This window comes from Oncorhynchus nerka, linkage group LG3, assembly GCF_034236695.1.
Source record: "Oncorhynchus nerka isolate Pitt River linkage group LG3, Oner_Uvic_2.0, whole genome shotgun sequence".
Classification (NCBI taxonomy): domain Eukaryota; kingdom Metazoa; phylum Chordata; class Actinopteri; order Salmoniformes; family Salmonidae; genus Oncorhynchus; species Oncorhynchus nerka.
Genome location: NC_088398.1, coordinates 27,254,852 through 27,278,153, shown reverse-complemented (window position 1 = coordinate 27,278,153; position 23,302 = coordinate 27,254,852). Strand labels below are relative to the sequence as shown.

The 23,302-nt window shown below is 45.2% G+C and overlaps 2 protein-coding genes across 3 annotated transcripts in view; one reads left to right on the top strand and one right to left on the bottom strand.

Annotated features, from left to right (window-relative positions):
- The window catches only part of LOC115141333 (zinc finger protein 407-like), a 205,315-nt gene that overhangs the window by 76,879 nt on the left and 105,134 nt on the right, over window positions 1-23,302 (bottom strand). For both annotated transcript variants that reach the window (XM_065010852.1, XM_065010847.1), the window contains exon 4: window positions 21,426-21,500. In XM_065010852.1, the coding sequence (XP_064866924.1) occupies window positions 21,426-21,500 (75 nt within the window). The remainder of the gene's footprint in view (window positions 1-21,425; window positions 21,501-23,302) is intronic.
- Window positions 8,992-10,224, top strand: LOC115114967 (malate dehydrogenase, mitochondrial-like). The gene has a single exon (XM_065010839.1). It carries the CDS (start codon window positions 9,045-9,047, stop codon window positions 10,059-10,061), a length of 1,017 nt encoding a protein of 338 aa, XP_064866911.1. The 5' UTR covers window positions 8,992-9,044; the 3' UTR covers window positions 10,062-10,224.

The window sequence follows — 23,302 nt, the reverse complement described above, 5'->3', positions numbered from 1 at the left end:
GGGGGAAGAAAAGATAATGAAATAATTAATAAAAGAGGCATCAGTTGAGCTTCTGTTTATTCCGCTATGGGGCAAATACAAATTGTCAATTTAATGAACATGGTGGACGAGATGAAAGCGAGGTGAAGGAGCCTCGTTGCCCGGCAAACAATCAGGAAATGTTATCTTAATATGGTTCCGTGGTTATTCAGCCCATAACTTAGGGGGGGAGGAGGGCTTGGGGGGGGGGGGAGTAAAGGCTAGGTCCCAGTGAGGTGCCCTTGTTATTGCCTGTTTTTATTATGAGCCATAGATCACACACACACACGAGATCCAGCAAAGAACAAAGAAAGGATTGAAAAGAGATGTTTGAAAGATAAATGCGTACGTACGAGTGTGTGTGTGTGTGTGTGTATATGTGTGTGTGTGTGGGGGGGGGGGGGGGGGGGGATCCAATACAGTTATGGCTGTAATGGGTTTAATGAAAACCGGACCGTAAAACAAAACGTTTCATCACAAAATCACAAATCAAGAACCGAAAATGCAACCCACTGGCATCCTTGGCCGGTAACCAACCACCAACAAGACAGAAAAGCCCCCCTTCTCCTGATTTGTGTGACGACACAAAGGCCTCCCTCAGAACCCGTCAGCAGCACTTAAAAAAGATTCCAGGTGCTTCCAAGTCCAAACTTTCTGGTATTTAAAGCCTCTGCAATCTGAGGATCCCCACCCAAATTAACTATTATCTTCGCATGTATATATATATATATATATTACCGGTACTAAATTGCGTCGCCGCAAAGAAATACTATGCATATGAATATTTGTGACAATAACGCAGCCAAAAGCCTTAAAGACACGACGCTCTTTATTGGGGCGTCTGATAGCCCTTCAATACAGCACCAGGCAGCCGTATCCGTGCGGTTTCCCTCTAATATCAGGCCACATTAGCGGCTCGTAAATCAAAATTACACTCCTAGAATTTCATTAAGCTCACCTGCCAGCAGTCGTGCTGGTACAATATTGATGTTTTCCCGCCGCCATTGTGCCGGCTCTCAGGTACACAGGAAGGAAAGCAAGAGAAACGGAATGATGAATGTAATGATCTTTTAAGGAATAGAGTGAAACGCCGTAAATCCCCCTGGTGATACTACGGAGAGGGGTAGCGTTAAAAAGAATCCCAGTGGGTTGGAGTCAACAACGGTAACAGCACGGCAACACTGGGTGTGTCCCAGAATGGCACCAGATCCATATTGGCCCTTGGTCAAAAGCAGTGCACTACACGGGGATGAGGCTGGCATTTAGGAATGCCCCGGGCTGCTCCCTTCCTGTTTAAAGTGTTGGAGTGTTTAACCAGAGGTAGACTCCACAACCTGATTAGAGAGGAAGAGAAACTCACTCTCTGGCAGAAATCAAAGAGGATGATGTATGACAGAGATCACACACCCTAGACAGACAAGCTAATGCAATAGAACGAGAACGAGAGAGAGAGAGAGAGAGAGAGAGAGAGAGAGAGAGAGAGAGAGAGAGAGCAGCTAATAACACACAAAGATTGACTTGTTAGCGCTACACCCTCGATCCAATATTAAAGAAATGATTGACTACTTTCTTTATTGCCCCTCGAATTATCTGAAAGGAATTTGTGTTTCTATTTGTTTTTTTGTGTGTGTTTCTTCAACTGAACATATAACCTAGACCCTGGTTTTGCATAAAGCGAGATTTCCTGGATATGGTATCTGGGAAGGCTGTAGGAGCCGGGAGGTTGGTGGGGGTGGGGTCTGGCTATGGATTTTGATTACACACAGAGGGAAATGAGTCAGCCGGGGACCGTGACGACACTCACTTAATAAAAAGGTAAAGTCTATACATCAAAGAGCATCCAGCTGTAAAGGATTGTGTTCTGCTGTACCGACGGCCCTTCCCCATCCCGGCTCATTATGAGCCCTCTAACGGGGCCACTCATATTTACTTTTGGCTCAATATCATTTTAAATAATGAGCTTTTCCCTTATCTAATTAACAGGGGCCTCGCTCTTTTCTAACCCCCTCCTTCAAATTAGGAAGCCAGTATCGGTCGAGCCAACAGTTGTTTAGCAAATACAGCAAAAGCATAACGGGTTGGGTGTGTGTGCAGAAGTAAAGTCTCTCTCTCTCTCTCTCTCTCTCTCTCTCTCTCTCTCTCTCTCTCTCTCTCTCTCTCTCTCTCTCTCCCTCTCTCCCTCTCTCCCTCTCTCTCTCTCTCTCTCTCTCTCTCTCTCTCTCTCTCTCTCTCTCTCTCTCTCTCTCTCTCTCTCTCTCTCTCTCTCTCTCTCTCTCTCTCTCTCTCTCTCTCTCTCTCTCTCTCTCTCTCTCTCTCTCTCTCTCTCTCTCTCTCTCTCTCTCTCTCTCTCTCTCTCTCTCTCTCTCTCATTACTGGAATTCTAATTCAATGATCACCTTAGATCCCACGCACGCCATAAATCAGACAGGCCTGACAGAGGATGAAAAATGGTATTAATAATGTGAAACTTATTATACAGTCCAAAACGCTCCCTTGATAAATGACATTGTTTGGCTCTGACAATGATTGCATTTAAAACATTATTTCTGCGCTGCATTCTGTGAGTTGGTGGACGTAGGGGTGTGGGGCTTGTGTGTGTGTGTTCGTCTGTGTGTGTGTGCGCGCTCATGAAATATCTTCCCATCCCAGACCTCACACTGGAGTCAAGAGGGCAAACGGTGGCTGGTGGCTCACGACAAACCCAACACACAATTCCACCACAAACAGCCAGGTTGAAAAACAGAGCCTATCTCCCTGCCTCCCCATCTACACATACTCTGCATCAATCACTAGAACACATTTCACCAATACTTTGAAAGAGAGAGCGTCAGAAATACAGAGATACCACCATCCCATAGCACCGTTGTCAGCGAGAGAGAGAACAGTATGATGGTGGAGAGATTCTATCCCCGTCTACAGCTCAACGTGCACAGAAACACCTCACGCTCGCTGACTCCAATCGGATGCAACAGACAGGGCGGGGGGGGGAAGAGCAAGCCTGGGGAAGAGGAGAGAAGAAGAGGAGAGAAGAAGGGAAAACGTCATAAAGCTCCATTTGAAATGGGAGAGACACATCTCTCTGCCTGTAGCTGGCCAGGTTAGCAACGCCACGGCTCCCACTGGGCTGTTTCTCCATTCATCGAACATGGGGACGGGCCAGCTGTGCTAAGCTAAACGCCACACACCAGGGCAGCACAGCACAGAGACAAAGGCTTGTGTCCCAAACGGCACCCTATTCCCCACATTAGTGCACTACTTTTGACCAGGGCCCACAAGGCTCTCGTCAAAAGTAGTGGTACAGGAACGGGGTGCGGTTTTCGGGGACTTAGCCTGAGAGACAGAAATCCAGGGAGTCCCGGTGTCAGTCGTCCCCAGGGTAAGGGACCGTATTTAGGGTTTTACTGAATTGGCAAGGGAAAGCTAAGTCGGCAAGGGACGGAGAGTACTGAGGAGAATGTACAGCACACTGTACAGAGAGATGGGGAACGCAAAAGTTGATGCTGAACAGATAAGGAAGTCCGTATACGCCAATCAATCATTCAGCTAGCGAGCCCACTGAGGGTTTCAATAAGATCCAAATGCGTTGCTTTAAATGCGGTGGATCTTTGACTTACGCTACTGACGATCGGAGTTGGCTCTACATGGTGTCGAAAGCGTTCCACAGGGATGCTGGCCCATGTTGACTCCAACGCTTCCCACAGTTGTGTCAAGTTGTCTGGATGTCCTTAGGCTGCTGACCATTCTAGGTACACACAGGAAACTGTTGAGTGTGAAAAAACCCAGCAGTGTTGCAGTTCTTGACACATTCAAACCAGTGCACCTGGCACCTACTACCATACCCCGTTCAAAGGCACTTAAATATTTTGTCTTGCCCATTCACCCTCTGAATGGCACAAACACACAATCCATGTCTCAAGTGTGAAGGCTATAAAATCCTACTTTGTCCCGTCTTCTCCCCTTCATCTGCACTGAGTGAAGTGGATTTAACAGGTGACATCAATGAAGGATCATAGCCTTCACCTGGATTCAGTCGGTGTCGTGGACACTCTTACTGACAGTTGTGGCTGCTTTGCGTGATGTATTGTTGTCTCTACCATCTTGCCCTTTGTGCTGTTGTCTGTGCCCAGCAATGTTTGTACCCTGTTTTGTGCTGCTACCGTGTTGTTGTCATGTGTTGATGCCATGCTGTGGTGTCATCTTCGGGCTATCTTTATGTCGTGTTGTGTTGTCCCCGCAGGATGACTTTTGCCTCTTGGCAGGCCGTCATTGTAAATAGGAATTTGTTTTTAACTGACTTGCCCAGTTAAATAAAGGTTAAATAAAATAAGTAAATGGAAAGAGCAGGTGTTCCTAATGTTTTGTCCAGTCCGTGTATGTACTCCGCTGCATCAGAGTCGGCTCTCACTCTCCCTCCATCTCACACGATACAACACTCTCCTCCTGCAGCTGATCTTATTACCCTCCTCTCCCCCCATCTCCTCCCCCTCTTCATCTCCCTGCCAACGGCCATGATGCGGGCCCATTCATCTCACTCCGCCGGCTACCACAATAATATAAATCAAGAATATCCCCCAAATATAACAATATTTGTATTTGGTGGGAAGAAAGGGTTATAATTGATGACCACAGCTGTGCTAATTAAAAGCAATGGAGGTTTCATTAATCTTGTGGAGGAGGGAGGGTGAGGTGGTGGCTGTAACGGTTACCGTTACCGGGGCCAGGCCTGGCCACAATTAGCCATGTTTACTGCAATGTCCAGGAATAGAGAGATAATGGCTTTTTTCTGTCTTGTTTTTGTTGGTCCTTCTTCTTCACAGAGATAGAGAGAGAGACAGAGAAAGACAGAAATATAGAGACAGAGAGACAGACAGACAGAGAGACAGAGAAAGACAGAAATATAGAGACAGAGAGACAGACAGAGAGAGACAGAGAGAGACAGAGAGACAGACAGAGAGAGAGAGACAGAGAAAGACAGAAATAGAGACAGAGTGAGAGAGAGACAGAGAAAGACAGAAACAGAGAGACAGAGAGAGAGAGAGAGACAGAGAGACAGAGAGAGAGAGAGACAGAGAGAGACAGAGAGACAGACAGAGAGAGACCGAGAGACAGAGAGAGAGAGACAGAGAGAGAGACCGAGAGAGAGACAGAGAGAGATAGAGACAGCAATAGAGAGAGACAGAGACAGCAACAGAGAGAGACAGAGAGACAAAACAGCATCAGCTATAACCAATAATTTTCATTCTACTTTTCATACATCCAAAACCACCCCTCTGAGAATGATCAATGACCTTTCATAATGATAGAATACTGGACCGTAATCCCTAGATACCTCGTTAAAATGACCTCATAATGACCGGTTTCTTGTTGCCGGGACATATTTTCAAACAGTCTTTTATAATGACGTAATTTCAACCAGTTTTATGTGACGGTGGCATTTCAAACAGTTTCTTGTTGTGATGATACATGATTATTTCAACACTCAGTGCATTGAGCTTACAGCTAAAGAAGTTACATCATGTGATGCACAAGCTAGTTCCCTAGCCGCTCATCATGTTGCTACTGTTCCAGCAGTACGACAGAGACAACACACTAAGTGAGACAGAGTAACGGATGCTGCACGTTAATTCAGAACTTTCGTTCCTCACCCACGACTCCCCAAGGCAATTACAATTGTGTGTGTGTGTGTGTGTGTGTGTGTGTGTGGAGGGAGTGGTGTGTGAGGGGGAGTGGCCACCTCGCCATAAAAAAAAAAAAATTGTGAAAAGACCCGGGACATTTATTTAATCATGTAATAGCTGAGGAATCGAAACGAGACATACACTTTGTCCCATTATAAATTTACAGGGCTTTAGCGGGAAGATGGGGGATTTGGCTTCACAGCAAAAGAAAATAGAGGGAGGAAGTACCTGGATTTATAGTGTGTGTGTGTGTGTGTGTTGTTCGGCATAGAGCACATAGAGTCACATACAACATGATGCAGTGAATGATGCTCTGTTGTGAGCGAGACTCTGGACAGGCACACAGAGACACACACATACACACACACACACACACACACACACACACACACACACACATTCCACCCCCCCGCCAAAAAAATAAACAATCTCTCAAACTCAGTGTAATACAATTATAGAATTGATTACAACCTTGACCTGGAGGTCAATATCAGGAGAAAATAACTAGCTAAGTCTAATAACTCCTCATTTTGTATTGAGCTGAAACAGCAGCAAAACACAGTCAGACATGCGTTCACTCAATAAAATCCTGCAGTGCACCGTGCGGGTCACTTCAAGTCCCCCTTGTGCCAATGGAAATGAGAAACACACACGCACACAGAAAGAGAAAGGTGCACACGCACACACACACAGTGTTAGGTCAGGGGGACAGCGGTAGCTCAGAGCCAGCTGTGATCCTGCCTGCCCAGGTGCTCAGGAAAACCACTGTTAACAGCCACGATTGATGATGTAATCAAACTGTCACCGCGGCGATCGGTGGCGGGAAGGGCAGAGTGGAGAGGAGGGGGACTCTGGGTGGGTGTGGGGGAGAATATCCAGGAGGCCCGTGCATGCTTACCGTTAGCCCAAATTGAGAGTGACAGTCTCAATAGCGCGAAGGCCCCCCCTCCCCTAAGTAATGGAGGAAACAACTGTAGAGGCCTTCCGGAGGATGTCACATAATCAAGGAGAACCTCTTGTTCTTTTTTCTCTCTCTCGAACCAGTTCGGCTCTGGGGGTTTTGGGATTCGGGAAAAACAAAACTTGGGGAGATGATTTGATACTCGGGCGGAACAAACCACCCTGCTGTACGCCGCAAAAGTTGATTATGACATGTCTATTCTTGGACCTCATCAAGCCACACATCATGCTCTCTCTCGCAACCCTACACACACACACACACACACACTCGGTATTGAGCTCACGCAAGCACGCACACCCGCCAACACAAACCTGACCACCGGAGCTGAATCGATCCGCCCACCATGTGCGGCACAGTAAAGTGAAGAGTCACATGCATGATGAACGTTGTGTGAAAGATCTTAACCACTGTCTGCCTCTAAAGGTTAACCAGCTTGAACACCGGTGTCACATGCTCATATGTACCCGTGCCAAATCTGCTACTGATTTGTATTCGTCTATAAATACATCTCTTTGACAAAACTTCGTCATCTCTCTAGAAAGTACTTGACTCCGATGTGTGCAACAGAAAGCACTTGACTCTAGCCACAAAACTAAGAAAATTAGAAGGGGGGATTGTGGCAGGGGGTTTGGCACAACACTGGCATTAAAAAAAAACAGACATCTTAACATCAATACAACATCAGGAAGTGATGATAAATCCATTACCGCGCTAATAAACGAGGAAAAGGTCCAAAGTTGGAGAAAGTTGTAATAACTGATATTGGCAGCCGTGACCGGTTCGCGTGTGTCTGTATCTGTTACGGCGCTAATCACCTTCTCTAGGATATGTCCACGTCTCCTGCTCCTCCGTTCAGCTCGCATTAATTGAATCGCTGCTTAGCTAATTCATTGATTCATTGGTTCATTAGTGAGGCCTGGCAACATTCATTCCTTGCAGTGACAGTCTGATGTTTCAATTGAGAAAGGCAGAAACAAGTAGCCCCACATGGAGTCGCAGTGAGGGAACTCTGACCTGTCGACAATTAGCCCCACAATGCTAGTTCTTCCACTTGTGCTCTTGTCATAAATTAGACGGAGGCTGAGCTGAGCACATTCTTCTCTCGTGGTTTGGGTAACGCCACTTGTGTTCCAATGTTACTTGATGACATCATTCCTAGACTGAAAGTTAGAGGCTTGGGAGATGGACTGGGAGGTCTGTCAGAGAGTCGCTCGTCTACTGGTCAGTTCAAATGGCTATACTAGGGGGAAGACCTAGTCAGTTGTACAACTGAATGCATTCAACCGAAACGTGTCTTCTGTATTTAACCTAACACATCTGAATCAAGAGAGGTGGGGGGGGGGGGGGGATGCCTTGTTCGATGTCCACATCCTCGGCGCCAGGGGAGCAGTTGTTGTTGGGGGTTAACTGCCTTGCTCAAGGGCAGAACGGCAGATTTTCCCACCTTGCCGGCTCGGGGAATAGAAACAGCAACCTTTGTGTTACTGGCCCAACACTCTACATTGCTTCATACTAAGTGCTAGTGTGGATATTGGAACAAGGCCCATATTCATAAAGTCTCTCAGATTATGAGTGTTGATCTAGGATTAGGTCCCCCCCTGTCCATGTGGTCTTATTCATTATGATTTAAAAAGGTAAACTGATCCTAGATCGATACTCCTACTCTTAGACACTTTAGGAATACAGACCAGCGGTCTCATTTCACAAAGACACGCTGTTGTGACTGGGTACTAACTGAAGACCATTACCAATACCAATACAGCTAGTTTAGACCTAGACTAAACTGCTGCTGGTAGTTAGGCCAATGAGTCTGTCTGGCTGATAACAACATTCGGATGATTACATCTCTGGAAGAGTTGTTGCATATGAGGACCTCAGCTTTTCAGAACGCAGCCGTGTACACAGTGGTGGGGAAAGTACCCAATTGTCATACTTGAGTAAAAGTAAAGATACCTTAATAGAAAATAACTCCAGTAAAAGTGAAAGTCACCCAGTAAAATACTACTTGAGTAAAACATTTTTTCAAAAACATATTTGGTTTTAAATATACTTCAGTATCCAATGTAAATGTAATTGCTAAAATATACTTAAGGATCAAAAGTGAAAGTATAAATAATTTCACATTTCTTATATTAAGCAAACCGGAAAGCACGATTGTCTTGTTTTTTAAATTTACGGAAACACTCAGACATAATTTACAAACAAAGCATTTGTGTTTAGTGAGTCTGCCAGATCAGATGCAGTAGGGATGACCAGGGATTTTCTCTGTAAGTGTGTGAATTAGACCGTTTTCCTGTCCTGCTAAGCATTCAAAATGGAACAAGTAAGGTTGGAGTCACTGTGAAGAGGATCAGGTATAAAGAATAGCCAACCCCTCCCTATCCAACATGTTTTCCCGCATTGCAAGACCCACAATTTGCATTGCTACCAGGAGGTTATCCACCTCCTCACAGAACAATGCCAAGGTGGCAGTGCTGGGTGCTTCCGGTGGTATTGGCCAGCCTCTCTCACTGCTCCTGAAGAACAGTCCTCTGGTGGGCGAACTGTCTCTCTTTGACATTGCCCACACACCTGGAGTGGCAGCTGACCTCAGCCACATCGAGACCAGGGCCCACGTCACTGGTTACATGGGTCCAGACCAGTTGGACGCTGCACTGAAAGGCTGCAATGTCGTTGTCATCACCGCTGGCGTCCCAAGAAAACCTGGCATGACCCGTGATGATCTGTTCAACACTAATGCCACCATCGTGGCCACTCTGGCTGATGCTGTTGCTCGCAACTGCCCCGAAGCCATGATCTGCATCATCGCCAACCCTGTCAACTCTACTATTCCCATCACATCAGAGGTGATGAAAAAGTATGGTGTCTACAACCCCAACAGAGTGTTTGGTGTCACAACATTGGATATCGTCAGAGCCAATGCATTTGTCGCAGAGCTGAAAGGCCTTGACCCAGCACGTGTCAATGTACCAGTGATTGGAGGTCATGCAGGAAAGACCATTATTCCTCTCATCTCACAGGCAACACCCAAAGTGGAGTTCCCAGCCGACCAGCTGTCTGCTCTGACCGCTAGGATCCAGGATGCTGGCACTGAGGTTGTGAAGGCCAAGGCTGGAGCATGCTCTGCTACGCTGTCCATGGCCTACGCTGGGGCTAGATTCACCTTCTCCGTCCTAGACGCCATGAACGGAAAGGATGGCATTGTAGAGTGTGCGTACGTAAGGTCAGAAGAGACCGAATGCAAATACTTCTACACATCTCTCCTCCTCGGGAAACACGGAATTGAGAAGAACCTTGGCCTGGGCAAGCTGTCAGCCTTTGAGGAGAATCTGGTGGCTAATGCCATTGGTGAGCTGAAGGGCTCCATCAAGAAGGGCGAGGATTTTGTTGCTAACATGAAGTGAGCAAAGTTTGAATCTGTGGTTATTTATATTGTCCAGTCACTTAAATGGCAACAAGGTCTCTCCAAAATCCAAGTTTCATCATGCCTGATGACGAAATAGCTGTTATCAGAAATATTAACTGATCAGAAATGTTAATAACGCTATCAATAAACAGTTGACCTTACATCTTGCACTGGATCAATGTGTGTTTGAGGGATTTCTCAAACTTGTAGCTCTTACATAGATGTTAAAATGCAATCTAGATTGTCAAAGTATGCTCCATGTAACTATGCATGGAATTATTTGTAAAGTAGTATTTTGTCTTTACCCATCAATCCAGAACTATTCTTGTGGCTTTTTTCAAAGGTATAAAGACATCTCTACACCAAAAAAACAAAAAACAAAAATGTAACGAGTACTTTTGGGTGTCAGGGAAAATGTATGGAGTAAAAAGTACATTATTTCCTTCAGGAATATAGTGAAGTAAAAGTAATCAAAAATATAAATAGTAAAGTAAAGTACAGATACCCAAAAAAACTACCTAAGTAGTACTTTAAAGGGCCTCCTGGGTGGTGCAGTGGTCTAAGGCTAGCTGTGCCACCAGAGACTCTGGGTTCGAGCCCAGGCTCTGTCGCAGCAGGCCGCGACCGGGAGGTTCATGGGGCGACGCACAATTGGCCTAGCGGCGTCCGGGTTAGGGAGGGTTTGGCTGGTCGGGATATCCTTGTCTCATCGCGCACTAGCGACTCCTGTGGCTGGCCGGGCGCAGTGCACGCTGACCAGGTCGCTAGGTGCACAGTGTTTCCTCCGACACATTGGTGCGGCTGGCTTCCGGGTTGGATACGCGCTGTGTTAAGAAGCAGTGCGGCTTGGTTGGGTTGTGTTTCGGAGGACGCATGGCTCTCGACCTTCGTCTCTCCCGAGCCCGTACGGGAGTTGTAGCGATGAGACAAGGGGCTGTAGTGGAGCAGGGTGAGAGCTTCAAATTCCTTGGTGTCTTCATCAACATCAAACTAGATTGGTCCAAACACACCAAGACAGTCGTGAAGAGGGCACGACAAAGCCTATTCCCCCTCAGGAAATAAACAATTATGGTGAAAAATAAGTATTTGGTCAATAACAAAAGTTAATCTCAATACTTTGTTATATACCCTTTGTTGGCAATGACAGAGGTCAAACGTTTTCTGTAAGTCTTCACAAGGTTTTCACACACTGTTGCTGGTATTTGGCCCATTCCTCCATGCAGATCTCCTCTAGAGCAGTGATGTTTTGGGGCTGTTGCTGGGCAACACGGACTTTCAACTCCCTCCAAAGAATTTCTATGGGGTTGAGATCTGGAGACTGGCTAGGCCACTCCAGGACCTTGAAATGCTTCTTACGAAGCCACTCCTTCGTTGCCCGGGCGGTGTGTTTGGGATCATTGTCATGCTGAAAGACCCAGCCACGTTTCATCTTCAATGCCCTTGCTGATGGAAGGAGGTTTTCACTCAAAATCTCACGATACATGGCCCCATTCATTCTTTCCTTTACACGGATCAGTCGTCCTGGTCCCTTTGCAGAAAAACAGCCCCAAAGCATGATGTTTCCACCCCCATGCTTCACAGTAGGTATGGTGTTCTTTGGATGCAACTCAGCATTCTTTGTCCTCCAAACACGACGAGTTGAGTTTTGACCAAAAAGTTATATTTTGGTTTCATCTGACCATATGACATTCTCCCAATCTTCTTCTGGATCATCCAAATGCTCTCTAGCAAACTTCAGACGGGCCTGGACATGTACTGGCTTAAGCAGGGGGGCACGTCTGGCACTGCAGGATTTGAGTCCCTGGTGGCAGAGTGTGTTACTGATGGTAGGCTTTGTTACTTTGGTCCCAGCTTTCTGCAGGTCATTCACTAGGTCCCCCCGTGTGGTTCTGGGATTTTTGCTCACAGTTCTTGTGATCATTTTGACCCCATGGGGTGAGATCTTGCGTGGGGCCCCAGATCGAGGGAGATTATCAGTGGTCTTGTATGTCTTCCATTTCCTAATAATTGCTCCCACAGTTGATTTCTTCAAACCAAGCTGCTTACCTATTGCAGATTCAGTCTTCCCAGCCTGATGCAGGTCTACAATTTTGTTTCTGGTGTCCTTTGACAGATCTTTGGTCTTGGCCATAATGGAGTTTGGAGTGTGACTGTTTGAGGTTGTGGGCATACTGATAACAAGTTCAAACAGGTGCCATTAATACAGGTAACGAGTGGAGGACAGAGGAGCCTCTTAAAGAAGAAGTTACAGGTCTGTGAGAGCCAGAAATCTTGCTTGTTTGTAGGTGACCAAATACTTATTTTCCACCATAATTTGCAAATTAATTAATTAAAAATCCTACAATGTGATTTTCTGGATTTGTTTTCCTCATTTAGTCTGTCATAGTTGAAGTGTACCTATGATGAAAATTACAGGCCTCTCTCATCTTTTTAAGTGGGAGAACTTGCACAATTGGTGGCTGACTAAATACTTTTTTGCCACACTGTATACACAGTCACTTTAACGATACCTACATGTACATCCTACCTCAATCAGTCTGACTAACAGGTCAGAAAAAAAGGGGGTAAAAAAAAGAAGAAAAAGGTTGTACTTTAAAGTATTTTTACTTAAGTACTTTACACCACTGCGTGCACACACACACACACACACACACACAGCCAGCCTGCACCATATGCCCATGACAAGTGCATAAAACCATTCTCCAGCGATTGCACAGCCCAACCCATAAAAAAGTTAATGCACCTAATTTTACAGTAATCAAACTTTTATAGACTGCATTGGCTTTTAGACTAACACACTTCTTTCTAATTAGCGTTTAATTTCAACGGCAATATTAACGCGATCCCTCATTCGGCGCCGACCGTTCATACCTCATGAAATATTGAGTAGGGTAAACAGAGGCCGTGTCCACTGGCGCCTGTTCAAACAAGCACACAGCAACACAAAGGTGAGCAATGGGCCACCAAGGTCTCTCTACTACACGCCAGCCACGGGAGACTGACTACCACAGTGGCAGTGACTGTTGCTGCCGTTCAAAGCCTTTTAAAATGCACAAATATCTGCATTGTGCATTCAGCCTCTATGGCCGTAATATAGGATATGATTGGGTTGTGTTCATTAGGGCACTCAACGGAAAACGTTGTCGAAAAGTGTTACTACGAAAAACTAAAAATGAGCGTTTGTATTGGACAAGTCTTCTTTCCTCCGTTTGGTGCCTAATGAACATGGCCCTGCTGTGATCATACTTGTTCTGATATGACAGGCCACTGCCTGTGTACAGTAAGCAGTGCAGGCCTAACCATGACACCATTAGTCTTAGGTGGTAACAATAACTCAGAGCTGATACCGAAAGGTAAGGGAGAGAGGGGGAGATAGGGGAGAGATGGATACATTATTAATTATTAAGAGGATGGATGTATTCCAAATCATTAAGGGCCACAATATTTCTCTCTTAATCTCGTCCTCTCTCTACAGCACCGTTCTGCAGAGTAAACACACACACACATGCCCACGCTCTAGTGTAATTGGACCCCTGTGAGTGTGGCAGGGCTTTGGACTGTGTGGTCCACATTGCCACCATGCTGGTACCCTGCAGGACTCTTCCGCCCCCTCTGCCCCTGTCCAGCCTGCCCCGTCTCAGTCCACAGCGACCGGGCAATATGGCCACACCGTACGGCACACTGGGAAGCGGCTGTGAGCCCAGAACCTGGTGCTGCCAAGCCAGATGCCCGCTCTGCCACCCTCGGCCTCCGGCACAGACACGCTGCTTGTACCTGAACAGCACTGCAGTAGAGTGTGGTTGTGGACACACCACATAAATGTCTTTGTTGAACCATCATGCAGTATTAATACCTAATGTTAGCTAGGCTAATTCATTATTTGTTCCCTCTCTCCTTGGCGTTGTGTGTATTGTATGTGATATTGGCTTGGCAACTAGGGCTGACCCCAAAGATTTGAATAGTTAGGATTTGATCCGTTTTACTCCCATTTTAATCACGTGTAGCTGATTTGAGTAGGGGAGAGTTGGGTAAGTTGATCCATCTTTTACATTCAGCATCACCTCGTCAAGGGAAGTATAGTATTCTTTCTAAGAAAGATATCAACATATATTTCAGGCTGTTGGGCCAGAGACCAGAGGCCCTGGAAATAAAATCAGGAGTTTTGAAAACAAAGCTTGACCCAAACAATCTAATGGCACAACTTACCCCGTTGTAATTTTAGCCACGGGAAAGGGTCAATTAAGCTGCCTACAAATTTCTGTACTGAATGAAATATCACCAGTATTTAAAACCATGACTATGTTATTTCCCAAACACAATGAAACAAAATCACTTTAGTCTTTTATTCATTTTAAGCATCTATTAACACAGGCTTAACACCTAAAAAACCACTTTGTGTTTTGTTACATCATGTCCCAGCGATAATGCCCTGCATTACACCTGGGAAGAAAACGCTTCCATTTGCCATTGGCTCAACCGCCGGCTCAATTTACCCCGTGGACTTTGGCTCAATTTACCCCGTGGACTTTGGCTCAATTTACCCCGTGGACTTTGGCTCAATTTACCCCGTGGACTTTGGCTCAATTTACCCCGTGGACTTTGGCTCAATTTACCCCGTGGACTTTGGCTCAATTTACCCCATGGACTTCAGCTCAATTTACCCCATGGACTTTGGCTCAATTTATTCCAGGGCAAACATTTTGTCTATATTAGCCCACACAGCTACAAGGATGCACTTTCATGCTAGGTTTTGATGACCTCTTCTTAAATATTTGGTAAAAATTATGAATTTTGTGTACGGTTTCCTAGAAACAAGGGTGGCTCAACGTACCCCTTTGGCTTAACTTACCCCACTGTGTCGTTTTATCATGGAGCACGAGCCACGGGCGCAAGTCTATCAACATATCAGAGTGCCAAGAAAGCCCCCAAAAGTGTCTGCTGCAGAGGGACAGGACAACGCCATAAGAGTTTTGATCAGTCAGTGTTATTTAAAAAATGTTTTTTTAACATATTTGCAGATTAATTTAACATCTTGAACCTCTGGGGGCAGTATTTCATTTTTGGATGAAAAACGTTCCCGTTTTAAACAAGATATTTTGTCACGAAAAGATGCTCGACTATGCATATAATTGAAAGCTTTGGAAAGAAAACACTCTGACGTTTCCAAAACTGCAAAGATATTGTCTGTGAGTGCCACAGAACTAATGCTACAGGCGAAACCAAGATTAAATTTCATACAGGAAGTGAGCCAGATATTTGAGGCGCTGTGTTCCAATGTCTCCTTATATGGCTGTGAATGCGCAAGGTGAGAGCCTACACTTTCTGTCGTTTCCCCAAGGTGTTTGCAGCATTGTGACGTATTTGTAGGCATATCTTTGAAAATTGACCATAAGAGACTACATTTACCAGGTGTCCGCTCGGTGTCCTCCGTCGAAACTATTGCGTAATCTCCAGGTGCGCGCATTTTTCAATTTTGAACAGAGGAGAAACCAAACTGCCACAAGTGACTTATCATCGAATAGATATGTGAAAAACACCTTGAGGATTGATTCTAAACAAAGTTTGCCATGTTTCTGTCGATATTATGGAGTTAATTTGGAAAAAAGTTTGCGTTGTAATGACTGAATTTTCGTTTTTTTTTCTCAGCCAAACGTGATGAAAAAAACGGAGCGATTTCTCCTACACAAATAATCTTTTTGGAAAAACTGAACATTTGCCATCTAACTGAGAGTCTCCACATTGAAAACATCTGAAGTTCTTCAAAGGTAAATGATTTTATTTGAATGCTTTTCTTGTTTTTGTGAAAATGTTGCCTGCTGAATGCTAGGCTTAATGCTATGCTAGCTATCAATACTCTTACACAAATGCTTGTGTAGCTATGGTTGAAAAGCATTTTTTGAAAATCTGAGATGACAGTGTTGTTAACAAAAGGCTAAGCTTGTGAACCAATATATTTATTTAATTTCATTTGCGATTTTCATGAATAGTTAACGTTGCGTTATGGTAATGAGCTTGAGGCTATAATTACGCTCCCGGATACGGGATTGCTTGTCGCAACAGGTTAATATTAGTATCTAAATGACAAATCTGATTACAATTTTTAAAATGTGATTCAGGGACGGCCCTATTGGCAAAATACAGTAAGTGGAGATGAATGGCCATACCCAGCAAAAGTAATGGTTTTCGTTTCATAATGTTATTGACCCCCACATTGATAGTTCTTATGAAAACCATTTCACCGACTTTATCAGTGAAATAAATTAGACACATTTGGCTGTCAACACGCCCATTTAGTGAGTGAAAAAAGTGTATTAGTTCAAAGTGTTTATTGTTATTAATGTGAAAATGGGGGGGTAGTTTTACAATGGCCTAAAAAACATGGATACCTGAGACAGGGCAGCCATCTTTGAACACTTTTCAAAATTACGTTAAATGAAGGCGAGGTCACAGCCGTCAATCACAACAGCAGAAGTCTGCCTCATTAAATTGTTGGTTTAGGTGTATTTACATCTTTCAAGCCAGCAACAAACCAGCATCACACACACAGATACACGTTACACACACACAGATACACGTTACACACACACAGATACACGTTACACACACACAGATCCACGTTACACGCACACACAGATCCACGTTACACACACACACAGATACACGTTACACGCACACAGATACACGTTACACACACACACACACACAGATACACGTTACACACACACAGATACATGTTACACACACACACACAGATACACGTTACACACACACACACAGATACACGTTACACACACAGATACACGTTACACACACACACAGATACACGTTACACACACACACACAGATACACGTTACACACACACACAGATACACGTTACACACACACACACAGATACACGTTACACACACACACACACAGATACATGTTACACACACACACAGATACACGTTACACACACACACAGATACATGTTACACACACACACAGATACACGTTACACACACACAGATACACGTTACACACACACAGATACACGTTACACACACACAGATACACGTTACACACACACAGATACACGTTACACACACACAGATACACGTTACACACACGCGTTACACACACACACACACACACAAACACACACACACACACACACACAGCATTTCTCTACATCTACTAAACGTGTATATGACCAATGAAATTTGATTTGACACGCACGTAGACTTAGGCCTAATTCCATCAAACTATTGAATTGTAGGAATATATTTGATTATTTTTTCATTTATCTCACAAATTTCACTTTGTCAAATTGAAGGGATAGTTCACCCAAATTATAAAATCACTTATTGGTTTCCTTACCCTGTAAGCAGCCTATGTGGAAGGTAAGAAAACAAACCATGCCTTGGTTTTGTATCCCTGGCCACTGTCTTCAAACGCTAATGTTGTAGCATTTGTGGGCCAAAATCAATGCAATGCAATGCAATATTCCTGATATTAGCATTTTTCGCACTTCAGCGAGCTACACACATTCCTTTAGACACTTGATGATATGGACATGAAACCCATCTTGTATTGGTTTGGGAGCCACAAATGCCACGCAAAAGTTAGCATAACGTATAAAATGACAATTGCACAGTACCCCACAAACCCAACCTTGGTTTAGTATATTAACAAATAGCTCAGAGCGTATTAAATCTCTCCTCGGGGACCTGCAACCTTCTCATGTAATTGATATATTACCTGGCAGTGGTCTACCTCTTGGTCTTCCTCAAGTACAAGTGGCATGCAATTGATAGAGTCCAGATCTGCAGACCAAACAGCAAATGGTGCCAACAAGTTTGTAGCCACAAGCTCGATCATCATTACGTACTAGGAATATAGGACCAAATACTACACTTTTGACTACTTTAACAGACATATACGACTTTTGGTCCACTAAAATGGGGGGGGGGGCGGAAAATGTGTAAAAAGTGCTGTAATTTCTAAACGGACCCGATATGGATGACAATACCCTCAAATGAAAGCTGACAGTCTGCACGTTCACCTCATAGGCATTGTATCATTTCATATCCAAAGTGCTGGAGTACAGAGCCAAAACAACAACAACGATGTGTCACTGTCCCAATACTATTGGAGCTCACTGTATGACTATCGAAAGGACAAATCCACAAAGAAATGGTTAATTTGACCACAAAATCAAAACGTCTCTGGACTTTGTAGTTTGAATTGGAGAGGAGAGCAGACGAAGGATATCAAGGATCTGGAAAGATTCTGTATGGAGGAACGGTCTAAGATCCCTCCCAACGTGTTCTTCAGTCTCATAAAACATTCTAGAGAAAGGTTCTGTGCCATTCTCCTCGCGAGGGAAGGGTGGCGGAGTAAACGCGTCTGTCAGGTATTTTGACCCCTTTCTTTTTTAGGCTTTTTGTTGTTGTTGTTGTTGTACTTGTTAAACTATATTTACAAAATAATTGAATTTTCCCTCAAAATGTTGTGTATACAAATATATATAGGTAACTGCCAAAATAAAGGAAATCTACTAATATAAAGGAAATCTACTAATATAAAGGATATCTACTAATATCAAGTGTCTTAATGGGGGTTGCACTGCCAGAACAGCTTCAGGGCACCGTGGCATAGACTCCACAAGTGTCTGAAACTCTATTGGAGGAATGCAACAGCGTTCTTCCACCAGAACTTCCACCATATTTGGTGTTTTGTTGATGGTGGTGGAAAACTGTTTCAGGCGCCGCTCCAGAATCTATCATATGTGTTCAATTGGGTTGAGAGCTGGTGACTGAGAGACACACACACACACACCCTTTAAGCTCTTTCAAAGTTACTGAGATCTCTTATTGTAGTCATGGTAGCCAAAATAATGGGCAACTGGGCATTTTTATACATGACCCTGAGCATGATGGGATGTTAATGGGATGCTAACTCAGGAACCACACCTGGTAAAGTGCCTGCTTTCAAATATACTTTGTATCCCTCAGTTACTCAAGTGTTCCCATTATTTTGGCAGTTACCCGTAGCTCAGTATTTGCATGATCCATTTAATACAGTCTATTTTGCTCATCTTTATCAAGGGTGCCAATAATTATAGACCTGACTGTAGATCCACACGTAAACAGACACATGCACAGCCAAAAGTTTGCAGACCTCCAAACTGCACAGTGAAGAATAGTGGTGAATGAAACCGGAACCCAGATGTGTCATATTAGAACAGGTCAGAACCTCTGTCATTGTGTCTCTCTGTCTGTCTGTCTCTCTGTCTCTGTCTCTCTGATGGAGGCTGGAGATTGTCATCTTACCTCCGGATCCCCTGCCCATCCCAGTCCACCCCCCCCCCCACCCAAAATAACCTGTTTTTCCAGAGCCCAGACAAAATATGCGAACTGGAGCTGGGCACTATGGCTAGTCAGGTCTCTCCCCACCTCCTCCCACCCCTCCTCCTCTTCTCTTCCTTTGACTAACAGATCTCCCCAGTGTTCTAAAAATACCAGGTGAATAGGGCCGATGGTGATGAAACAGCCTCTCTGACACTGTCCTGCTGCAATCCATCTCTCCCCTGCCTGCCAGGCAGCATATGTTTGCAATTGGCTCCCCCACTCCCGCCAGCCCCCGGTCCCTCCCACTACCTCCCTCCCTTTCTCCTGGTCCCCAGTTACCACTCCAGTCCCCTCTCCCCTCCTCTAGTCACGTCACCAGCTACCCCTCCAGTCTCCAAGTCTGGGCTTTTCAAACTGGTGCAGTTATCAATCATTGGGCCAGCACTGTCACCATACGCTCTCCATATTTTCCCCTTTTCATGTCTTTCTCTCTCTCTCTCCACTTACACTCACCCAAATGTGTTCCACTTAATAAGCCCTCCCCAATGACCTTGTGCTAATTAAGCACTGCTGTGTTGGAAATATGATGGTTAATTAATGATGAGATAAACTCTGTCTCCAGGACTGTCAGAAAAATGATGACACCGTGTTTTACAGGTTTAAATAGAACAAACCTCATGGCCTCTCGCTGTGTGTGTGTGTGTGTGTGTGTGTGTGTTTAATAGAGAGAAGCAAGAGAAAATAATGGTACAATGCCGATATCTGTATGCATACATGCACTTGCCTCGCTCACGTGCACATACGTGCAAACGTTTGTGTGTGTATGTTTGCGTGTGATGTAATGGTGTTATATGGCACGGCAGTATGTTTTACGGGGCAGCAGTGTGACTCTAGTTGCTTTTGGTAGAGACACACTGGGAGGTAAATGCTGTCAGGTAACACACAGACCTCCAAGCTCCACAAGGCCACTCCATTCATGCCTGCCGCTGGTGTGTGTTCGCGTGCGTTTGCGGGCGTGCGTTTGGGGGCGTGCGTTTGGGGGCGTGCGTTTGGGGGCGTGCGTTTGCGGGCGTGCGTTTGCGGGCGTGCGTTTTGGGGCGTGCGTTTGGGGACGTGCGTTTGCGGGCGTGCGTTTGCGGGCGTGCGTGCTCTCGCCGACCTTTGCTGTAATGTCGCCCTCTAATAACGAGCCAAGGGCACAGAGGTCTTTCATTCAGACACAATACACGGACCAGCCCCACTGTGATTTCACTCACATTACCAACCAGCATCCTCAAAGTACGAAAACAAAAAAAGCCAAATGGACAAATATATATGTGGCAATTCATCTTGATAGAACATCTATGTGGTACAAACATTTCTGCCCTGGACAGTTTAGTTTCGCCTTAGTTTGTCACGTGCTGTTTACGAGAATAAAGCAGACAAGTGAAATAGTTGAGGGATGTGAGACTCTCTCTCCCAACGAGCAGCTGCCAGTCTGAATCCAGTCAATAATGAGTGTGTATTTACAGGGCAGCATATGGTGCGCCTACTTTGCTAATATCTCAAGCCACTTGTCATATCTAATACGACATATTGTCAAAAGTATCAATTTGAAAGAAGACGTCTGGTTTCTCTTAGCGGGTCTGTTTGACAGGTTGAGGGGTGTTTAACGTCTCATTCCTCGCATGCCACGGGGACTTCGCAACTTCGTCTTCATCACACACACACACATAACGAAGACTGACAGCCGGGCCGTGTCGCTGACAGACAGGGGCACACCGGGAAAGTTTTGCACGCAACATCACGGCGAGAGATGGAGACATCACATCTTCCCAATCATACATAGAGAGGGAGAGAAGGGAGGAGGAGAGGAGAGAGAGGGAGGGAGGGGGGAACAGATTGACAAAGAGGGTGTGATAGAAATACTGGAGAGAGAGAGAGAGGGGCCGAAGGGGACAGAGAGAGAGCAAGGGAGGGAGAGCGAGATAGGGAGAGCGAGAGAGAAATACAGAGAGAGCCAAAGCGAGGCAAAAGTAGTCAGTCCTACCTCTCTTTGGGCTGGCCCAGTCCATGTTTCCCCAACAGGTGAGTGCTCAGGTGCTTCTTCATCACAAAGGCCCACCTGGTCAGAGAGAGAACACAGGGGGCAAAGGGTTAACAAAAAGGGCCTCTTTACCACAGTAAATGAAAGGGTTAAACGCGGGGAGCAGACAGAGATTAGGGTTGTATCAGGATCAGGATTAGGGTTGTAAAACTCCATAAATTCCCTGCCTTTCCAGAAATCCTGGTTGGAGGATTCCATATTTCCTGTTTATTCCTTCCTGATTCTGGGAATTGTCCAACTGGGATTTCGCGAAAACTTTGCAACTGTAGTGAGGACAAAGCCACTAGGACGCAGCAGGTTAACTAAATAAAAAGGGTTTAACCCATGTTCACAAGGCCAAACTGTAAAAAAAATGTTTTCAAACGCTTCGCAACGGAAAAAGAAAATGTGCTTTCTTATTGGTCTGGTAGTAAACTCCCTGTTTGCCCCGGTTTTCTTCCCGTTGAGTGCCTACTGAACACGGCCTTGGATATCCTGTCATTACAGTGGTTCAACATCAAAAACAAGTATGTAGAGAGTGTATCTACACTGACACGCACTCATACACCCTCGAACGCACACTCACACAGACAGAAACGCACAATATCACACACACAGGGAAATATTTGGGAGGCCATTTCAAGGCTCCGCCACAATGTCCTGACCATGTTCAAAGCCCTGAGTTTGTTCCATTCCCGAAACAGTTTGTGAAGCCATAATGGTGGGATGACAGGCCTAACTAGTCAGGGATCAACCTCATTTCTCTAGCGTTTCATCCTCTGGCCATTCAGCAGTAATCACATCCTATTTCAGTGGTCTTGCTGACAGACAATGACCACATCTAAGACGACATGACTGAGGAACAAGAAAGAAACAAAGAGCGAGAGCGAGAGCGAGAGAGAGAGAATGAAAGAAAGAATTGAGCCAACGGCTGCGTGGTTTGGAGTGTTACTGCAGACACCGGTCTTCACTGTGGACTCCTGGACTTTCTCTCTCTTTATCTCTCTCTCTCTTTTGGTTACTCTCTCTCTCCAATCCTCTATTTACCCCCCCCCCCCCCCTCTGGCTTGTTTGTTTCTCGTTCTCTCAGAAAGTCTCTCTCCATCTGCCTCTCTGACTTCCACTCTCTTTTTGGTAATTTTGTTGTAAAGAGCGTATAGCCTAATCATTTCACCGTTCATTCATATCACAATGGCATCTTCCCCCTACTACTGGACGCGCACACACACACACACACACACACACACACACACGCGCACGCACACGCGCACACACACACACACGTCCTTCTGCTCTCCTACCATCGCCCCAGAGCCACATCCATCATCATCCCCCTGCCCACCCACCCCGAGGGCAGCCCATGCTAACTAACATCCCATATAAATATTCAAACAGTCTCCGCTGTTTTGTTTTGTTATCATCATTCTCTCCCTCCTCTTTTTTTCCTCTCTAGCTCCATCTCTCCATCCATCCATCCGTCCAGAATGTTGCCTGGGAGTGACTAAACCAAACTCCTCTCCACCGAAGGAGAATGACAAGATCAAACACAGGGGAGGGAGACACTCTGGGTGACTGGAGGCTGTGGCACAGCACTCACTGACTGACTGACTGCTTCAACTAGCTATAAATAAACAAACACGCTAATTAAGTTAGCATTTTCTAGCTTTTTCTAGGTTGTTTAAGTCACTGCCGCATGGAGGGGGGGGGGGAGCTTGCAAACATTTCTGTTAATTATGGATTACAGCTGTCCTTCATAAACCTCATTACAGAGTGCTGAAAGGCAACGGGGGCGATTTGCATACGCGGATGAAAGACATGAAGACATATGCAAAAATATGATT

What these genes read in the sequence shown, in the direction of transcription:
- LOC115114967 (XM_065010839.1), top strand. Translation starts at nt 9,045, where the DNA reads ATGTTTTCCCGCATTGCAAGACCCACAATTTGCATTGCTACCAGGAGG.